This window comes from Ursus arctos, unplaced genomic scaffold (genome assembly GCF_023065955.2).
Source record: "Ursus arctos isolate Adak ecotype North America unplaced genomic scaffold, UrsArc2.0 scaffold_18, whole genome shotgun sequence".
In the NCBI taxonomy this organism is placed as follows: domain Eukaryota; kingdom Metazoa; phylum Chordata; class Mammalia; order Carnivora; family Ursidae; genus Ursus; species Ursus arctos.
The window spans coordinates 37,763,406-37,782,990 of NW_026622852.1; the positions used below are offsets into that span (position 1 = coordinate 37,763,406).

At 45.2% G+C, this 19,585-nt stretch overlaps 1 protein-coding gene across 2 annotated transcripts in view; it reads right to left on the reverse strand.

Moving 5' to 3' along the window:
* The window catches only part of EPB41L4B (erythrocyte membrane protein band 4.1 like 4B), a 126,723-nt gene that overhangs the window by 20,899 nt on the left and 86,239 nt on the right, over positions 1-19,585 (reverse strand). For both annotated transcript variants that reach the window (XM_057313650.1, XM_026506568.4), the window contains exons 16-20: positions 14,024-14,241; positions 11,795-11,913; positions 6,405-6,530; positions 5,504-5,571; positions 2,679-2,777 (exon numbers count right to left, since the gene is read on the reverse strand). In XM_057313650.1, the coding sequence (XP_057169633.1) occupies positions 2,679-2,777; positions 5,504-5,571; positions 6,405-6,530; positions 11,795-11,913; positions 14,024-14,241 (630 nt within the window). The remainder of the gene's footprint in view (positions 1-2,678; positions 2,778-5,503; positions 5,572-6,404; positions 6,531-11,794; positions 11,914-14,023; positions 14,242-19,585) is intronic.

Consider the following 19,585-nt stretch of genomic DNA (forward strand, 5'->3'; position numbering starts at 1 on the left):
AAGTTACATTTCTAGAAGAAATACAGCAGCTCATCGTTGCCTAAACACACTGGCTGGTATCAATAGAGGACACTCTTTCCTGCCTCCAATTCTACATTGAGTTCTGCTTCTTTCTCTTCTCTGCACACAGCAGCCACACCTTTCTTCCCTATGTCATTACTTCCAGGACAGAACATGGCTGAGATTTTTTTTTTTTTTAAAGATTTTATTTATTTATGTGACAGAGAGACAGCCAGTGAGAGAGGGAACACAGCAAGCGAGTGAGAGAGGAAGAAGCAGACTCCCAGCAGAGGAGCCCGATGTGGGACTTGATCCCGGAACGCCGGGATCACGCCCTGAGCCGAAGGCAGACGCTTTAACGACTGCGCTACCCAGGCGCCCTAAGATTTTTATGTATATCCTTAAAAGCATCGATTTGAAAACGCACTCAGAGCACTTGAACATCGTGATGTGGGGAACCCTAAAATCCAAATCCACATCAGGCTGGCCTAGGAACCCTGAATACCCTAACAGCCAGAAGGACTCTGTGTGTGTGTGTGTGTGTGTGTGTGTGTGTGTGTATTTCAAAAACAGTAACGCAGAAATATTTTTTTAAAAGGGAAATCTGTTTTTTTTCCATCTGTATTCCTTGACACTGTGTTTATTAACTTATCAATATCTATGACTGGAAGAGATGAGAAAATAAGTGGTGACTGGTGTCAAAGATTTAAGAACTATTTTTACGGGGCAAAACCTTAAAACTGGGAAAACCTCATTCATTAATTTTGCTATTGTTACTAATGGGGAAAATGCTGTTTTCTTTGATTTTTGAAGCAAAATACTTTGGGGCAGCTTAAGAAATACACAAGAGAAGGGAGAGGTTTAAAAAGGGTTTCCTTAAAGGAGCCACCGTAGTGAGTTAAATTTTCTTTCCTTCTAGGCCACGTATTAGTCATTGTTTCCAGCATGATTACATACCCATACCCTGAATAGGTGATAATAGCATTTGGAGTTTCAAGATGTAAAAGGAAAGTCTAATCCTGGCAGCTTTATCCTCAGGGGAGCAGATTTTTTTTCATGGTTTAATTTGTCCCCCAGAAACCATTAGGACTGTTAATTATTTGAATTACTCATTTTTGGCTTTCCTAGGAAATACAGCGGCTCTAACCGTCCAGCGTTTCTATTAAGGCTAATGAGGTGGGAGGTGGCTGCCTCTTCCTTTTCCCCAGCTGCGGGCGGCAGGCTCGAGATGGGTGTTTGAGATATGCATCCAGAGTCACCCTCCCCAGCCTACACTTTGCACTCAGGGTATCCCCTAAACTTGACCTTTTCTCAGAGGCTCTGAGGTCCTTGAAAAGAAAGGAGAGGGAACTAGTTCATCCACTGGCCATGTTCCTTGCTATGGGCTGGACCTGCATTATGTCACATCAACCCTTCCCAAATTCCTCAGGGCTAGGTATTATCTCACCCATTTTCCAGACAAGGAAAGAGAGGCTGAAAAAAGTAATTTCCCCAAGAGTTTAGAGCAGGAAACTAGCCAGGACTCTGACAGAAGCCTTTCTGACTCCAGAGCTCCATGCTTCCCATGGCACGCAAAGATCCCCCCCCAGCCCTCTGGCCAATTACACACCCAGGCACAGTGCCACAGCCAAGGTCAAGAAATGGGAACTATTACTGTGATTAGCACTACTGCTCTTGCTAAAATACTGCTACTCTTCTGACAGCAGTTACTTGTCTTCTTTGGATTATAATCATTTGGAATCTGTCTCTCCCTCCAACAAATTGTGCCTCCTCAGATGGAAACTGTCAAAGTCATTTTGTTCTTCCTAGAATAGTCTAAAACAACTCTGTATACAGTTGCCAAGTAATTTTCGTTAAGCTGAACAAAACGGGACAGGCCCTGGTGGTTCTGGAATACTCTGGGACCGGACTTCTCCCATAAGTCTCACTCAGCTCAGTGATTAGCTTTGGCTCTGTTGACAGACCATGCTACCATTGCACAATTATGCCATGGAGGCAGCTTTTGATATGGCTTCTGATGATTACCCATCCTGGTATCCATGCCCCTGTGTAATTCCTGACCCTTGAGTGTAGGCTGGCCCTACTGACTTGCTTCTAACAAACAGAATATGGCAAAAGTGATGGGATGTCATTTGTGATTAGGTTACAAAAGGCTGTGACTTTCGCCATGGGACAGTTCTCTCCAGCCCTTCTTGAGTGCCTTCTCCGATGGAGAAAGCTGGAGAGGTCTACATGACTAGGAACTGAGGACAACCTCCAGAAAACAGCCAACAAGAACAAAATCTTGTTCCCATCTGCAAGAATGAGCCTTCAGATGAGACCACAACCCTTGTCCACACTTTGAATGCAAACTTGTAAGAGACCCAGACACAGAAGATCCAACTTAAGCCATGCCTGAACTTCCAACCCACATGAACTGTGAGGTAATAAATGTGGATTGTTTAAAGCCACTAATTTTGGAGTAACTTGTTACATAGCAATCAATAATCAATACATATGCCAACTATGTAGTGTTTTCAGGGAGAAAAGTCAAGTCCCATTATGACCTAAATTGGAAACAAACTGTATTTGGGGGAATGGCTCTTTGGAAATGGTGTGAGAGGCTAAGAAGCATTTATAACTGAACATTTGCAGCAACTTTGTGATTATCATCAAAAAACTTGCAGTACAGAACTCACAAACTGTATTGTCTTGTTAACTTCCTCACTCGGGGAGGCTTGATTTCCGGCTTTTCCACTGCTGGTTGGGTAGTTTCCACACGTATAGGAATAGGACTTCTAGAGAAATACCAAAAAACAGAACATCACCAAAAGAGAAGTTTATGGTCTAGTTTTGGCTGTAGGAACTGCTTTCTCAGTTAATTTAAACCCTTAATAATGCTGATAATCAACATAACCATTTTTCCTCCTTTCCACTCTACTTATTAAATATAATTTTTAAATATATCATAGAAAGTCCAGAAACAAAAACCAAAGTCATAGGGAAGAAAATATAACAAGTGAGAACTGAATATAATTGGGGTACCACATAAAGCTTCCCTGACCCAAAACACCTACCTCCAGGGTTTGGTTCATTACCAGGTTTTGCCAATAAAATGAGCAAAGAGAAGCCCATGGATACCCCCGTTTTACTTCCAAGTAATCTGGTAGTTATGTTATTTTAAATATAGCACAGAATATATTTTTAAAAGATAAACAGAGTATTTAATGTGAAAAATGCATAATCAGAAGGCCTTTAAGACTTGTTCTAAAACATTTTAATTTTGTGTATATGTGAAAATGTTAAAAATTGTTTCACTTCTCTACTTCCTCAAGAAAATATGCCAGATACCCAACAGGCCCTACTCAAAACAGTGATTTTTAAGAAAAAGCTTTCACACATTTTTGTAGTGGTTATGACTAATTTCATTTTAAAAAATCAGAAATTACCTTCTGGGACCTAAGGACATCAAAAGAAGTTGAGGTCCTCAGCAAGGAACCTTTGGCAAGTCAATGAATCATTCCGAACCCCCATTTTCTCCTCTGTACTAAACTAATATGGTGATAGGCATGTGGCCAGTGCCTAATCAATGTTTGTTGAATAAACACGTGAATGAATGAGCAAATAAAGAAACTGGAGTCACCATAGTCTAGACTCATGATTTCCTCAATTTGGGACCCTGGAGTCAAACTGAACATAGTTCCTGAAAGAACTCATACTCAACCAGGGAGCACAGAACTTCACTTGGGTGGAATGGCTGGCATCTGGAAAGCTTTGTGGAGGACTTTACATTTAACCAGATGGAGGAAAGACTTCCAAGGTGGAAGACAGAATAGAGAGCTACAGAATGCAAGATGCTGGAACCGCTAACAGGTGAGGTCCCAGCAGAAGAGCAGGGGATTTCCACCAGAGGGGGAAGCAGGAGCCAGATCATGAGGGGTCTCAGACTCAGTTTACACTGAAGGCCAAGTTGTCACTAAAGGTTTTAGGCCAGGGAATGGCATAGTCAGACTTGCTTGTTGGAAAAACCCTTAGATCAAGGAAGAGGATACTGGTGAAGACAGGCTGGCTGGGAGCATCTTCAAAGACTGTGGCAGGAGGTATCCAGGCAGAGAGACGGTGAGGGCTTGCTGTAGACTGTGATTAGGGTCATGAAGACGAGAGGACAGATGTGGGGGAAAATATGAATGCTGAATTAGCAGGACGTGGTGACCAATTTTATGAGGGGATGAAGGAGGAGAAAGTCAAGGACTCCCAGGCATCACATCTGGACAATGGGTAGGCAATAATGCCATTAAGCAAGATTGAAAAATAGATGAAGCATTAGTGGGGCAGGATGGGAAGAGATGAATTAAGGTTTTGAAAAGTCCAGGAGGCAGCAGGGTATCTGCTCTGGAGTAAGACGCTATACCATGAACATGGATTGGGAATCAAAGGTGACACAGAAAAGTGTGAGTTGTTGTTGTTGTTGTTGTTGTTTTTAATATCAAGAATTCCCCAGAGCAGTGGTTCCTGGATTACCTGGGGTACCTGTTGAAATTCGGGTTCTTGTCCATCCCACCCCACCCCACCCCCAAAGATCTGAAAGGTCTGGAGTAGGACCCAAGAGTCTGTTTTTATCTTTTTTTAAAAGATTTATTTATTTACTTAAGAGATAGAGAGTACATGTGCATGGTGGGGGGGGCAGAGAGAGAGAGAGAGAGAATCTTAAGCCGACTCTTCACTGAACGCGGAGCCCAAGGTAGGGCTCGATCTCACAATCCTGAGATCGCGACCTGAGCCAAGACCAAGAGTCTGACGCTTAAGCAACTGAGCCACCCAGGTACCCCTAAAAGTCTGGCTTTTAATGAGAGATTGATGCAGTGACCCTTGGACCCATTTTAGGAAACTCTACCCTAGGGATACCCCGCCATTATTAGACCACCAAGGTGGCAATGGGACTGCCATGATTTATAGGTTGTTACTTACTTGGGCTGAGAGGGGGTGGGTGCCTGCTTTCTGTGAGATCAGAGGAGGAAGGTTTTCCTCTGGGTTTAAAGTGGCGATGGCCTAGAAGCTTTAGCATGAGTGGTTCTAGTGCCGTAAAGGAGCTCAGTATGGACAGTGCTTCAATGGCCAAGGGGAGAGTGGTAAACTGAGCAGGGACAGAGAGCAGGAGCCCAGCCCTGGTCTCCCATGCTCTGCTGAGAAGTCTGGACTCCACTTTGAGAGCAAAGCAGAGCCTTTAAAGAAAGGACATCAAGCCGGGGAATGACAAGGTTTTATCTATATACTTGAGAAGCAACTCAGAGTGATTTCTTCGTTCGCACAGCAGTTAGAAATAATAAAACTGAGAATAAGCAGCATTTCTGAGACTGAAACAAAGTGGTTTTAAGCCAGTCTTTTTCTATCTCTTCGTGCTGACATTCTCTCCTATTTTCCTTTTTCCTCTCTGATTTTATTAGCAAATGCCCTCGTGAGGAACGTTGCGAGGATAACGATGATACAGAGCATTGTGTCCGCATTCAAACAAGAAGCAACAGACCTTACGTCAGCGTCCTGAAGACTGGATTTCTTACTGATATTTACAAACGTTGATTCCTCTTTTCCAACCTGTGAAAGAAAACAGGCAGGTTAGTCAAAACTGAATTATCTTGGTGAGCAAAAAATGTTTTCACGTCTCCAACATTCAAAGGATTACACAAATGGGAAGGTAGCTCAGAGCGGTGGTTCACTAAGCACTCAGTCAATAACAAATTTACTCCGGTGTTTATAAAACTTAAGAAAAAAACCCCTGTTTTCATGAGTCATTCCCCATCATGGGGATTAATACTTAACCATTCAAATGTAATCAATGCTTGCATTCATACTTGTATTGAGCACCTGCTATGTGCCAGTTCGTACTCGAATGAGAAAGGGATAGTGTGGGAAAAGTTAAACCCACGGTGTAATCCCCCACCTCACATTGTTGATCAGGAATAATCATCAGCTCTAGGCTCACGTATCACTGACAGCTCACGAAGGAATTTAGAATCTGTCTTTTCATATCAGTGTCACAAGCCCGGGAGGAATTATGTCATGTGATTTTGATAGAAGCCTTGTCCCCCTCCCTCTGATGAGTTCCACAAAGAATGGTGGGGGAGGAAGGGACACCCACTCAGCCAAGGCGGCCAGCTGAGCGTATGCTGGGGGTCAGTGCAGCAGCCCGTGGCCCTCAGCCCATCAACAACCTCCAGAGCTGGCCCTTGCACCTCCCCAGTGAATCACTGTGCGCCAGTTAAGAACTCTTTGTGTTAAAATCTCTGTTCATTTAACAGGTGTGGCTCCTGTCTCCTGGCTGGACCCTGCCGGACACAGCGTCTCAGGCCTCGAGTGCCTCTTTCTCCTATACAGCAGGAAGGAAATCCGGTGACGTGACGTCAAAGGAATGTTCCAGCTCCACAGACCTGGGCGCTCACTCGGGATGCGTTTTCCAGCTGGGCTTTCAAAATGTTACACTTCACGTGGTCGGCTACCGGGGAAGGCAAGAGTGGGGTCTGAAGAGTCTTCTCAGAAACTTTTTTCTCTTCAGCCTGTGACAAACCCAAAACACATGCAGCCGCTTGTCAACAAAGAGGAAAGAAAAGAGCTACGTAATCTCTCCCGTCAACCGTAACTGCCAATGACACACAGCCGTAAACACCTACACAAGTGTGTCCCCCAACTCCTTCTATGTGCGCCCCTGCTTTTAGTGTTTGCAAAAGGCTCACAAGCACATCCTCATGTCCTCTTGTGATGCAGGGAGAGGACGCACTAGGAAACGGGGTGAAGGGTCAAAGAAAAGTGGCTCTGCTCGCCAGGGGCAGCTCCGGGACTCAAGCTTCCAGTTTTCCATCCCCTAGTGTAGTACTGTCTCCCCCCATAACTGCCACCCCTTACATAGAGAGATTCAATCCTGTGACTCGTTGGGGAAAGAGTGAAAAATACGCATTGTTATTTTTGCAACAAATCTTGCTGAAATTTGCAAATCTCAAGAACTTTCGGTCTATGCCACCTCATTGCAGAGTCTCAGATGTCAGTAATTTGGTACCCAACCTTCGCTGTTTTGCCATTTCCTAGGTACTCACTAAACATGTACCTATAACTTATTTTATTTTTCAAGATTTTATTTTTAAGTAATCTCTACACCCAACGTGGGGCTTGAACCCACAACCCTGAGATCAAGAATCCCATGCTCCAGACTGAGCCAGCCAGGCGCCCCAACATGTACCTATCATTTATATTAAGGTGGATTACCCAGGTGGATTACCCAGGGACTACCTATTTTCTGTGTCCTACACAATGATATCTTTGAAATCATAGGCTTCGTGACTATTTATTAGAATAGACATCACGATAGTTACATAACTATGAAAAACCACTCATCTATGTGTATAACCTGAAATCCTATCTAATGATACACACACCGCACAGCAAATAGTCTTAATGTGAGCCATGCCTACTGTGGCCACCGCATATCCCAGTGCTAATGTGGTGCTTGGCACATAGCAGGTGCTCGAAAAACACCTACTAAAGAAGATGATAATGATACATGCTTATTATTAAAAGAGATGCATTTAATAAGAAAGGTATAAGACCCCATGCTCGCCAGAAGTCAATTTAGTGATAGCGGGACTTGAGGCGGCACGTTAGCCGTAATGCACAGAGCGAGAACAAAAGGTTCTGAAGTTCCAAAATGAATCCCATTTGTTAATTCAAAAGTCCTATTGAGCACCTTGGTACACATAGCAGGAGTGCTACGAAAGCGCCAGAAGAAGTAGAGGGCAACTGGCTGGTTGACACCATTTAATAAAGAAAAGAGAGCACAGAATGCAGTTTCCCAGCGGGCCCCGTATCAGGGTGCGTATCCTGAATGCATCGAGGGGCACTTGGTAGAATGAGTAGAATGAAGCAATTGCATGTAACAGCAAGATAAGCAGGGACAGAAGACCTGGATTTTAATCTCAGCTCTTTCCCTGTCTGGCACCATAAAACAAAAATGGTGACGATGGTGACAATGAAAAGAAAAATATTTCCAGTCGCTCGCATTTACTGAGAGCTTGCTGTGGGCCAACAGCTGACAAAGCCCATTTCATTGGCTCCTGTCATTGAGCCGTGCCATCTGAAGGTAGGTACTATCACCATTCCCATTTTATAGATGAGAAAAACAAAGCAGAGAGATGGTAAGTCACTGCCCAAGGTCACACAGAAAGGATGCAGAAGAGCCATGATTCACACTCAGGATCGGGTGCCTCCAAGGCTACAGGTCTTGACCCCTCAGCCATATTGCAACCCCTTAACCTCGCTGAGTCTGTTTCTTCCTTCATAAGATTACCGCGATGAGCAAGTGAGAAAAAAAATAAAATAAAAAGATATGAATGGCACTCTTATGTTAGATTCTTTGGTTAGAAAAGAAAACACAACTGAAAGAGAGCATCAGACATGAGGCACTAATGATCCTAAGCCATCGAGTTGGGTATAAGGAGAACAGAACCTTTCAACTGGAATCATTATCCTAAAAGACTTAGCATCTCCCCCCCAAAAAACAACTAACTAACTCATTTCTTTTCAAAGATGAGCTTGATAGTACAGCTCTAGGATAATATGTCTTTTGTTTGTAAATCCTGCCACGTGAAGGTAATTGTTTAACACAAGCATGGCTGTTTTCACTGGTGCGTGAAGAGTTAATTTTTTAATTAGATTTAATTTTCTGGAATGATATGCTGGAATGTAAGAATTAAATTGGTTCCAAAGCCCACTTGAGGTTTTTGACAATTGCTTAAGGGGATATAGTTATACTGACAGTAATGACCGAAGATCTATTTTAAAAAAATGAATGCTGCTAAAATAGGAAAAGAATGAGAATTCAGCACTGATTTTCCTTTTGAATTTAGTCCTTTTACACTGCTTTTTTTGGATCTAAAATCAAAGCTGGCTTGTTCCTGTTCTACCTGGTGAAGCAGGAGCTACCGGCCGGCTCTCTGAACGGACTCAGGTGAAGAGCAACGTAAAGTTTGGAAAATTTGACTATTATTCTATGAATAGGTTTGCATCAAAGACATCTCTAGGAGATGCACATCTGGATTACAACGAGTCCATCATGCCAGCCTGAAGGATGGCTCCAAGAACGTTGTGCTCTCTCTCTTGTTCATGACCTCGCGTTGTGTTTTGCATTTCATTTGAACGGTGAAAAGATGCCTTATCATTCAATGTTGAAATACAAATTTTACAACATACAAATGAATGACAATTGAGCTTTGAGATGATTACAATTGGAAACAGTGCATCTGTTTGGCGGAAATCAATTGGGGACAAAGAAAGGATCAGATGCATTTCTTTACTGTTTATAACATTGCTTACAGATTTGAAATCTGGTGAGATTTAAATGCCTGTGATACTCTGGGTACAACTTTGGACCTGGGCAACGAAAATGTCTTCTCACCATCAAATCAAGAACAGGAACTTATCCAGAACTTCAAAGACTCAGAGGATTCTCAATCCTGGAGACTGGAAAAATCCCTGAAAGCACTGAAGCCATTGGTCACCAACTGTGGTGTCACGACACGTTGTAAAGTCCGTGGCATGGAATGTGTGATTAAGGACAAAGAGTGGCAGTGTGAAGTAACATACTTTGCTTCTAGGTTAGGACAAACTCAAGGTCATCTGATATCACTTTAGCCCACCTGCTCCCTGATGCATTTCTTCAAGTGGAAGGAGAGAAAAGGGGGCTCCAGGGAAATGCTCAGTAACGCACAGTCATCTCAGAGATACCTTACCCCAGAGCAAGCCGCTCCTGCCGACGGCCCAATATTCACAGCAACCACAGATTACACAGCGCTTGTGAGCCGTCTGCCACTTGCTATCTGCTGTATCTCCTCGCAAAATATGTTTGGATTCTGCCAAACTCTAGGTAAGCCTCTTCAAACCATTCATCGTGTGGATTGCAGAAAACAAGTTTGAAAACGAAGAGACTAAGAAAGACCATGCAGGGGGCATGTGATATATCGCCTGCGTTCCCAGCACCTCGGATAGGCCTGCCCGCTAAGCGCACGTTGACTGAGTGAATGTCGGCACTGTCCTCGGGGAGGGATTCTTTGCAGCTGGCCATCTGGAAGGGTGGTGTGGAAGAAAAAGGGGGTAAGCAGGCCTTTGATGCTGTCGAAGGGACTTGAGGCTGCCCTTTGGGGGGGAATGCAAGGAAATGAGGGTCTTCTGAGAATTCCTGGAAGTCTGGTATAGGCTGGAGGGTCGGCAATGGTGGAGGAATAGCCCAGTGCGAGTAAGGAGGGAGAGCTTCCCAGTCCAGATGTTCCAAATTCTTCCTATTCCCTCTTATAAAGGGGCGAAGCTAAGCATCAGAGTGGAAGAAATGATCCATGAGTGAAAAAGACGACTGCTTTGGGGATTTTAAAAAATTAAAATATGTGTAAAACACTGGTTCGCAACTAGGGGTGATTTTGCGCCTTACGGGATATTTGTGGCAATGTCTGGAGACAAAGTTGGTTGTCACACCTGGATGGGGGTGCTACTAGCACCAGCGGGTGAAACCCAGGGATGTTGTCACACATCCGACAACGCACAGCACAGCTCTTCCACAAGCACAGCCCAAAATGTGTAGTGCTGAGGTCGAGAAAGCCTGGTGTACAAAACGGACGGGCATGCTGCAGTGCAGAGCGCCCTGGGCGGGGAGTCAGGGGCCCCAGGATTCCGCCCCTGCTGTGTGATCTCGAGAAGGTAATTTCCCTTCCTCTGAGCTCAGATGGTAAGAAAGCTGAACTAAATGGTAGACTGAATCCAGCCCCGACGTTCTACAGTTCTAAGATAAAATTTGGCTTTCATAAGGCTGCGCATTTGGATATAAGAACAGGCCTAGTGAAAGGCGAGCTTTGCTCTGGCCCTTTTCCTCTCTTCTTCCCTCCTTTCCTCCTGCCTTCAATCCCTCCCTTCTTTCCGTCGGGAAATAGTTACTAAACATCTCTATGTGTCAGGCACTGTCGGGGGGGGGGTGCTATGGACTTGTGTCCGCCCCCCCCCCCACACCAAATTCGTATGTTGAAGCCCTAAGGCACATAGGATGGTATTTGGAGATGGGGCCCTCAGGAAGTGAATAGATTTAGATGAGGTCGTGGGATGCGGCCCTCATGATCGGATTAGTGGCTTTATAAGAAGAGGAAGAGAGAGGGGCTCGGTGGGTAGAGTATTCGGCTCTTGATCTCAGGGTTGTAAGTTCAAGCCCCACATTGGGTATAGAGATTACTTACAGATAAAATCTTAAAAAAAAGAAGAAGAAGAGGAGAGAGAGAAAGATTGAGCTCTCTCTGCAGGTGAGGACACGGTGAGAAGGCAACCATCGGCAAGTTAGGAAAAGAGAGCCCTTACCAGGGAACCAAACTGGCTGACATCTTCATCTTGGCCTTCCCAGCTCCAGAACAGTGAAAAATAAATATCTACTACCTAAGCCGCCCTGTCTACGGCATTTTGTTACAGCAGCCTGAGCAGACCAATACAGATGGGTAAAAATGGAAGAGGTCCATGTGGGCGCCTCCTCATTGAGCTTTAGGTCTAGAAGGAGGGAGAGACCGGGACAGATCCAGCCTGCTAGCCTCAGCACAGAGGGCAACTCCTAGTGCTGTAATTCAGCCGGAAAGAATGTAAGTATGTTTCTGCTCTTAAGAGACTGAGCAGAAATGTCAGGAAAAATTGAACAGAAATCCCTCTGAGACAAAGGCACATAATCTAGGAGGCAGGCCAGGGGAACAACCAGAGGTTGATGGGAGGCGCAGGCCCACGCTCGTCACCCAGCCCTGGTCCTCAGCACCTTATTTATGTTGATGTGCAGAGCAGGCCAGGGGCCGGCAGCCTTCACGGTCTCCAGTTCCAGCTTCTTTAGATGGGCGGCGGCTTCGCTGAACAGGGCAGGCGGTCCTGGACTCAGTTCTACAAGCGGCCAGAGGGAATGAATAAGGAAGGGTGGAATGGACAGAGATAGCCATGATAAAAGATGCTTACCAGAGCCTGATCCCCAGCACCCTTCTGTCTGCCTTCTCCCCCACCCTCAACCTTAAACCCCTTGAATATGCACCAGCTGGTAGGCTGCGAGAACAGCTAAGATCAAGGCTTCCAAGCCTAACTCCCCCAAGTATGAGCTGGATGGCCTTGGGCAAGTCACTCTCTCTCTGAGCCTCTGAGCCATTTTAAAATAAAAATAAACATACTTACCCTGCAGGGTTGCTGTAAAGATTAGGGGAGGTCATTTACATACAAATGCATTATTAATGGGAAAACACATGCAAATTAGAAAGATGAGCAGTTCAGGTTAACAGGCATATGAAGGTGCCCTTGAAAACCATGTTGTTTCTTAAAGCCAAATTCACTGATTTTGATTTCTGTACTATTTTGGATTCGTTTGCCATCACTCCTTCCACTGGCTGGTATTTACCCATTAATACAGTGAAATATTCATTAATTATTAAATATTCATTACATAGTAAAGCTTGAGCCAAGTTATCTTTTGCAATTGAGATTTGGGTAGCTGGAATAAAAAGATAAATGAGGCACAATTCTAGTCCAGTGGGGGAGACAGAGACATGTGCAGATTTTAAAGAGAGAGACTTGTGCAGATATTAAAGGTTACTTAACTGCTATAGAGGCAAAAGGGAAGGCACTCCAGAGCCAGAAAGGCTTGTTAGGAGAAAGTTTCACCAACATTTGAGTTGTTTCCTGAAGAAGTGTGTGGGAGTTCACTAGGGTGAGGAAAAGCATTCCAGGCAGAGGGAACAGCAGTTGCAAAGGATAGCGCTAGGAACACAGCTCAATAATCTGTGAGAGGAGAGTAGTTTCATGTGGCTAGAGTGTAGTGAGGTGTTGGGGGAGACTGGAGACTTTGGCAGGGGTCAGGCTGGGAAGGTCTGTGTGTGGCCATGCTCAGAAGTGTGGGCTTTATCTCAGGACAGTGAAACACCACTGAAAGGTCTTAAGGCATTTGGTCAGAGCTCTCTGGTGAGAGGTCTCACTTTGGCAGCTACAAGATGGAGACTGTGTTGGAGGAGGTACTCCCTAGGGGGCTGGTAGAGTTATCCGGATACAGAGAGATGAGACATGGCCTGGAAGGGCAGTGTGGATAGTGATGAGGGGATCGAGTTCTGATTCATCAACACCGTGCGAATGATGAATTTCCATTTCCAACTCAGCCAACCCAGAATTGTTCCCTGTGGTCTACAGCTAAAGGCTCATCAGCTCATCCTTTCACCACTGCACAGACTCATGAAATGTCCGAGCTGGAAGATTCCTTGGCCATCTACTAGACACCCTCTACCCCATTTCATAGATGAGAAAACTGAAGGTCCAAGAGGGAACATGGCTCAAGAGTGAAGACCAGAATCCAAGTGTCTTGACTCCCGCCTCTAGCTTGGTGCTTTTGCACATCACATGTGATAAAGAACCAGCTCTTTCCCCTCTGGTCGGTCATAGATCAATTCTTTGGTAAAACATAACAAAAGGGAATTTCTAGGAAAATGAAATAATAGACATACAAAATCCAAGCCCATTTTTTATTGGTTTTAACGGATATAAAAATCACTCTATCCTACTGCTAAAAATGTATCTAAGTGCCTAACTCTCCATTTCCATACCTTCTCTTGTTGGGATCTGAAACAGGGTACACTGGTCCTCCCTGACATCACCTTGCTCAGAAGAGGGATGTCAGATATGGGACAGAATAGGTTTTCCTGTGATTCGGAAAAGTAGAGATTCTAGCCTCCTGGCTCTCCTCCTCTATTACTTGAGCCAGTGGAAGTAGGAACTGCTAAGGAGTGAGGTAGAGAGAGAATTGCTACGTTGGAATTAAATAGGAGTTTACTGCTAAACCATAATCCCTCAACTGAAATCCACGGGGCTCTTGTCTGCTCTTGCCCCAACCTGGCAACCCAGCAGTGACTTTACCGCCTTTCCATGCTGCACTGAAAAGGTCTGTCTTAAGGATCTAGGGAAGCCGTCCACACCCTGCAGCACCCCTCCCTCTCACCCTGCCCTCTCCAACCCTACTTACTTGTAAGGGATTTACTGCTGGAGTTTGGAGACCTCGAAGGCCCCTCCTTGTTCTCCAGAGTCAGCGAGAGGCCATAGTTTGGGTGGTGCTGGTGCTGGTGCTGGTGCTGGTGGTGGTGGTGGTGGTGCCTGGCTGAGGCTCGGGTAGTGCCCCCGTTCTCCTCGATGCCGAAAGGCAGCCGGTCCGAGCTGCTGAGCCCTGGGGAAGGGAGCGGGTAGCTGTGGAGGGTGTCAAAGTCAGGATTTAGAAAAGTCAAGTGTCTTGATATTTCTGTGTGTACTTTAAAAGATGTTCTCTGACCAATAAAAACCAAGAGAAATGGGTTTCACAAACAGATCCGTGGGGTTATTGCAAAACAGGACACAATGGCAACATTGCGCTTTAGAGAAAAAGCAGAAAGTGGAAATTTCTATGTATCAGAGATCTGAAACCCTGAGGAATTCTTACTCTGAAGTTAAATAACTTCTGTTCAAGAAAAGACATCCCTTAAATGGGAGGAGGAAATAAAAAGCAATACTAGCAAATAATTTGCTAGTCCATCCCATGACAAGATTGTGACACAGAGAGACGTCTTGGAGTCACTTTCTCTTCCTCTCAATCGCCCACCACATAGGAGACACCTGCTAAGGGTACCGCTATGACACCTTTAACTCCAATTGTTCTCTCCATTTTTATGAAAATTGCCCTTTTGGAAGCCCATGTCATCTCCCGTTTAGATGCCTAACTGCTCTTTCTGCCTCCACTCTCTCCTTCAGCCCACTGCTCGAAGAGCAGCAGCTGGGATGCTGTTCCCGTCCACACTGGCCGCCTCCTAGAGACTTCGCTTCACTCAGGATGGTCTTGCATTGTGTACATGTATGTAAGGATGTGAAATAAGGTATGACTTCAGCTTCTGGGGGGTCACAGCCCAGCCCCCCCACTCCAAGATGGAACATAACCAAGGGTATCGAGCTTCCCAGTGCAGCCAGTAATGGAGGCAACAAAAAGTGCACTCAGTTGAAGTTGAAACGCCTGGGTTCTAGTCTTAGTTCTGCCCCATCCTTGTGCAGGAACCTTGAACAGTTGCTCTGGGTTTCAGTTTCCTTCTCTGCAACATGAGCTGGATCAGGTGATTCTGGGTACATTTCCAGGTCTGAAAATTCATCCTTTCTCCCAACTATTTATCTAGTACTTGCTCTCTCCCAGGTAGTGTACTAGCTATTTTACACAAAACATCCCATTTTAGAGATGCAGAGACCTTAGCTAGGTACATTGTAGGTACTCCGTACATTTTTGATGAAAGGAAGGAAGAGAAGGCAGGAGGGAAGGAAGGAGGAAGGACTGACGAAGCTGTGAATCTGGGATTTGACAACAAAGTCTGCTGACATTATTTTCCTGTCTCTCATATATGTTGAAATCAATATCGGTCCTAAGGAGGCACAGAGACTGGGGTCTCAGAAGAGAGAAAATTCCTTTCAGCCTGGGAGGACTGCAGGGGCTGCCCAACTTAGGACCCATCTTGAATTACTCTGATGGAGAGAATGAACACCTAAGGGGAAAGATGTCCTATAGCAGAGATCTGGTGTACATTACGGCTGGAGGTGGAGTTGGAAAGCTTTGAGTAAGACCTTCTGGGGAATGGCAAATAGTCACCATCTCCTATGCCAGCTCCAAGTGGTTCTCACCTTTTGCTTGGAAAGCAAGATTGAGAAGGATTCTGAGGTTGTGCCCAGCTCAGGAGGAAAGAGTGCTGTGATTGATTAGTGATGTCTGCCACGGACTTGGAATAGAGCACTGGTATCATGTACTCATCTTTCCAAGTTTAAAAGTGTGTGATTTTTTACTTCAAGGAAACCCAGAGTAAAAAGCCAAACAGGGAAATAAATATATATGCAGGGAGTAAAAAATTGCATTTAATAACATGTCAAATAAAATATGCATATGATTTCCCTTTCACAGCTACTTATGGGGAAGACTGAGCAAGACAAATGGGAAGAGAAATAGATGAGGGTCAGAGAAGCTGCCCGAATCTTGTCAGGGTAAGGGTCTCAAAGGTTTCTAAGCAGGAGTGTGAGGACCTGGGAGCTCCCTCAGTTCATTTACGTGAGGGACCACCATCCCGGAGATCCTAATTCATGGAGTTTTGTAGGGCTGTGGGTCTGTCAAGGAAACCACTGCCCATGGCCTCACCGTCTCTTCCCTGCAGAACTCCAGGAGGGGCCGTTCGTATTGATTACAACGTAAATGGCACCCACCAGAGTTGTGCATCTGTCCTCTTTCCAGGGACCGCGGAGAAAGTCAAGCCCACCCAGAGGGCCCGGCAGCACTCCGCAGCCCCAGAGGCCTGGGACCACTGGTTAAAGTTCAGGAAATGAGACCAGCTCTGTGCTCATGGTCAACAGAGACAGAGGTTCATGAGGCTTCTGGCATTCTGGAAAGAAGGTCACAAGTCCTGGTTTTCAGAGGGTGATGGAGGAGGGCTATGTAGGCGTCAGCCTCTGCTTCCATGGGCCAGCAGCTGAGAAGAAATCTGCTGCAGAAGAAGAGGGCTGCCTGTGTGCTCAGCACTGTGCTAGGTACTTCAGAGTCTAACTTTTGCAGTTACCCTGCAAGGAAGCTGCTGATGCCTTGTGTTACATGAAGGCTTAATGAAGGTGAGTAACGTGCCCTGTTGTAAATGTGAGAAATCAAATCAGATCTAATTTCTTCTCTTCCCTTTTTTCAGGGAAAGCCCCCACTCCCATTCTACTTCCAATTCTAGAAAAGTTAGTGCTCTATTAAGGGGGCTATGTCATACAGGACTTTTTTGGCTATATTAGGGGTGGGCATATAGCTCTGCAGACTGGGGAGGGTCGGGACGTCCCTGCCTAATCTCACCAGAGCCTCTCCCCTCCGTGACCCTGGGACCCCAGCATGCTCAATCAAAATGTGTTGCATACTGAATGATGGGATAATTATTTAAGATGTTATAATAATATCAATAACATATTCATTATTATGATATTATAATAATTAATATAGTAGTATTAATGATATTGCTATACCATTATTTGCTAAATATAATTAGTATAATAATGGTATAATTATTCAGAATAATCCTCCAGAATCCACTGCCAGAACTGTGACCAGGGCAGGGCAGGAACTGGGGAGGGTCTTGAGCTGGAACACAGAACTCACAGGGCTTTCTTTCAAAAATAAGGCCAGGAATGATGACGGTGCTCTCAGAAGCCAACTGTACCATACGCCCTACAGCTCAGCTAAGTTCTGGGTGACATGGGCTTCTGGGGGCAGCTCTGGGGATCCAATCCTGGATAAGAAATCACAGAATTGCAGAAAAGGAGGTCCTCCATTTGGTGGTTTTATACCCCAGACAAATATTAATATCACTAGGGGAACTCTCACACACTGCTGGTAGGAATGGAAAATGGTACAGCTGCTTTGGGAAAACACCTGGCAGTTCCTCAAAAAAGTTAAACATAGAGTTACCATATGACCCAGCAATTCCACTCCTAGGTAGATACCCAAGAAAAATGAAAACATGTCCATGCAAAAACCTGTCCAAGAATATTCATAGCAGCGTTAATTATAATGGCCAAAAGGTAGAAACAACCCAAATGTCCATCGACTGATGAATGGATAAGTAAAATGTGAAATATTATTCAGCCTTACAGTGAAATATTATTCAGCCATGAACTGGGATGAAATATTAACCCATGCTAGGACATAAAGGAACCTTGAAAAACATCATGCTGAAAGAAGTCAGACACAAAAGGCCACATGTTGCATGATTCCATCTACATGAAATGTTCAGAATAGGCACAACCATAGAGACAGAAAGCACATTACTGATTACCTAGGGCAGGGGAGGATGGGGGAAACAGCAAGTGACTGCTAATGATACAGGGTCTCTTGGCGGGGGCAGAAAGGTTCTAAAATTAGATTGTAGTGATGCTTGTACAACTTTGTGAAAATGCTAAAAACCATTGAACTGTACAATTTAAATTGGTGAATTGTATGATACTAACTTCTATCTTTATAAAATTGATTTTAAAAAATCACCAGGGAAGTTTTGAAAAATATCCATGTCTAGCCCCTACCACAGACCAACGACATCATCATCGATCTGTAGGTCCAACGGGCAGCCAGGGCTGAGCGCCACTGCCCTAGTCCAACTTCTTCATTTTGCAGATGGGGAAGCGGGGCTCACCGGGGGAATGAGGTGACCGGGTCATACCGTGGGTAACTGGCTGAGCCTGGGACACAATCCAGGACTCCTGCCTCTCTGCTTGCTGCCCATCTGCTGCATCTTCCCATCTGTCTTGGCTTCTATTTCAGGCAGCAAATGCACTCATCGGGAAAATCCTAAGACCTCCTTAGAACCTCGCTGCCTGAGACATCCTTGTGTACACATCTTGCCTTCCCAATGACCCAGTGAGCTCTGCAGGAACAGAGACGGTGATGTCACGTGTTTTCATACCCTCCACTGTGCTCAGCACACAGCAGGTGTTCAACTCATACCGGTCAGATTGAAAATAAAATTAGATATCAATACACTCGATAAATATTTAAGTGCCAACTCCTGTGCCTGGCGTGGTGGCAGGCATGAGAGTGAAAAGACAAGTGAGAGGTTGTCCTTGCCCTCAAGGAGCTCACTGAGGAATAACAAGTCCAAGGCAGTGTGACAGGTGCTTTGATAAGGGTTAAGGGAGGAAGAAGAGCCTGGGGAAGAGCCAACAGGGAAGAAGAGCTGATGTGCATTTTGTAAGGGGAAGTTCTCACTTTTTTTCTGAAATGAAGAGCCAGTTGTCCCAACATCACCAAAGGAGTAATTCATCCTTGTCCCGCTAACTTGAAATGCCATCTTCTGCATGTGCCAGTCGCTTTTCCGAGAGCTCTCAGATCCCTGCTCTGCCCCAACCTGCTGTGTTTCCAAGGAAAAACATTTCTCAGGCTCCCTGCCCTTCTGGCTTTTATGTAGGCTTGGCCAGTGGGAGGCACTGGCAGAGGCTGGAAGGTGGGAAAAGGAGATAAGTCAAGGTGTTTCTTCCCATCTCTTTCTGCCTTAGGTGATGTTTTCAGCAGTAGCTCTGAGTTCCCTGTGGCCCTGCTCCTGGGCGCTGGGAGCGCTGCCACCTCCCTTTGTCCCTCTGTCCCGCCAGCTCTAGTTCTAGTGTAGCTAATCTCTGGGTTGCCTCACGGTCCAGTTTAGCTTCCTAGCCCTTCACCCCTTGTGTAACCAACTCCCTGTATGAAATTCCCTCTGTAAGAAATGTCTCGTGCAGTTTTGGTTTTCCTGACTGCCCGTGACCGATACACCGTATCCACCACGGATTCTAGGTAGTTTTCCCATAAACACCTTTGCCATACACATCTCCGCTGTGAGAATTTCCACCCCATTTTCACTGCATATCTAATGGGCTGTAAGAGAATTCTGCTGTAAAATAGAACACAACTGGCTGACAGGTGGGTTTCATTTCTCTATTGGCAAAGTTCGCATCTTTCTATCATACAAATCCTAGCTAGCCCTCAAAATGGTCTATGCCGTTATGAGTAGATGTGGTGGTCTTAAATTCATGGATGGTA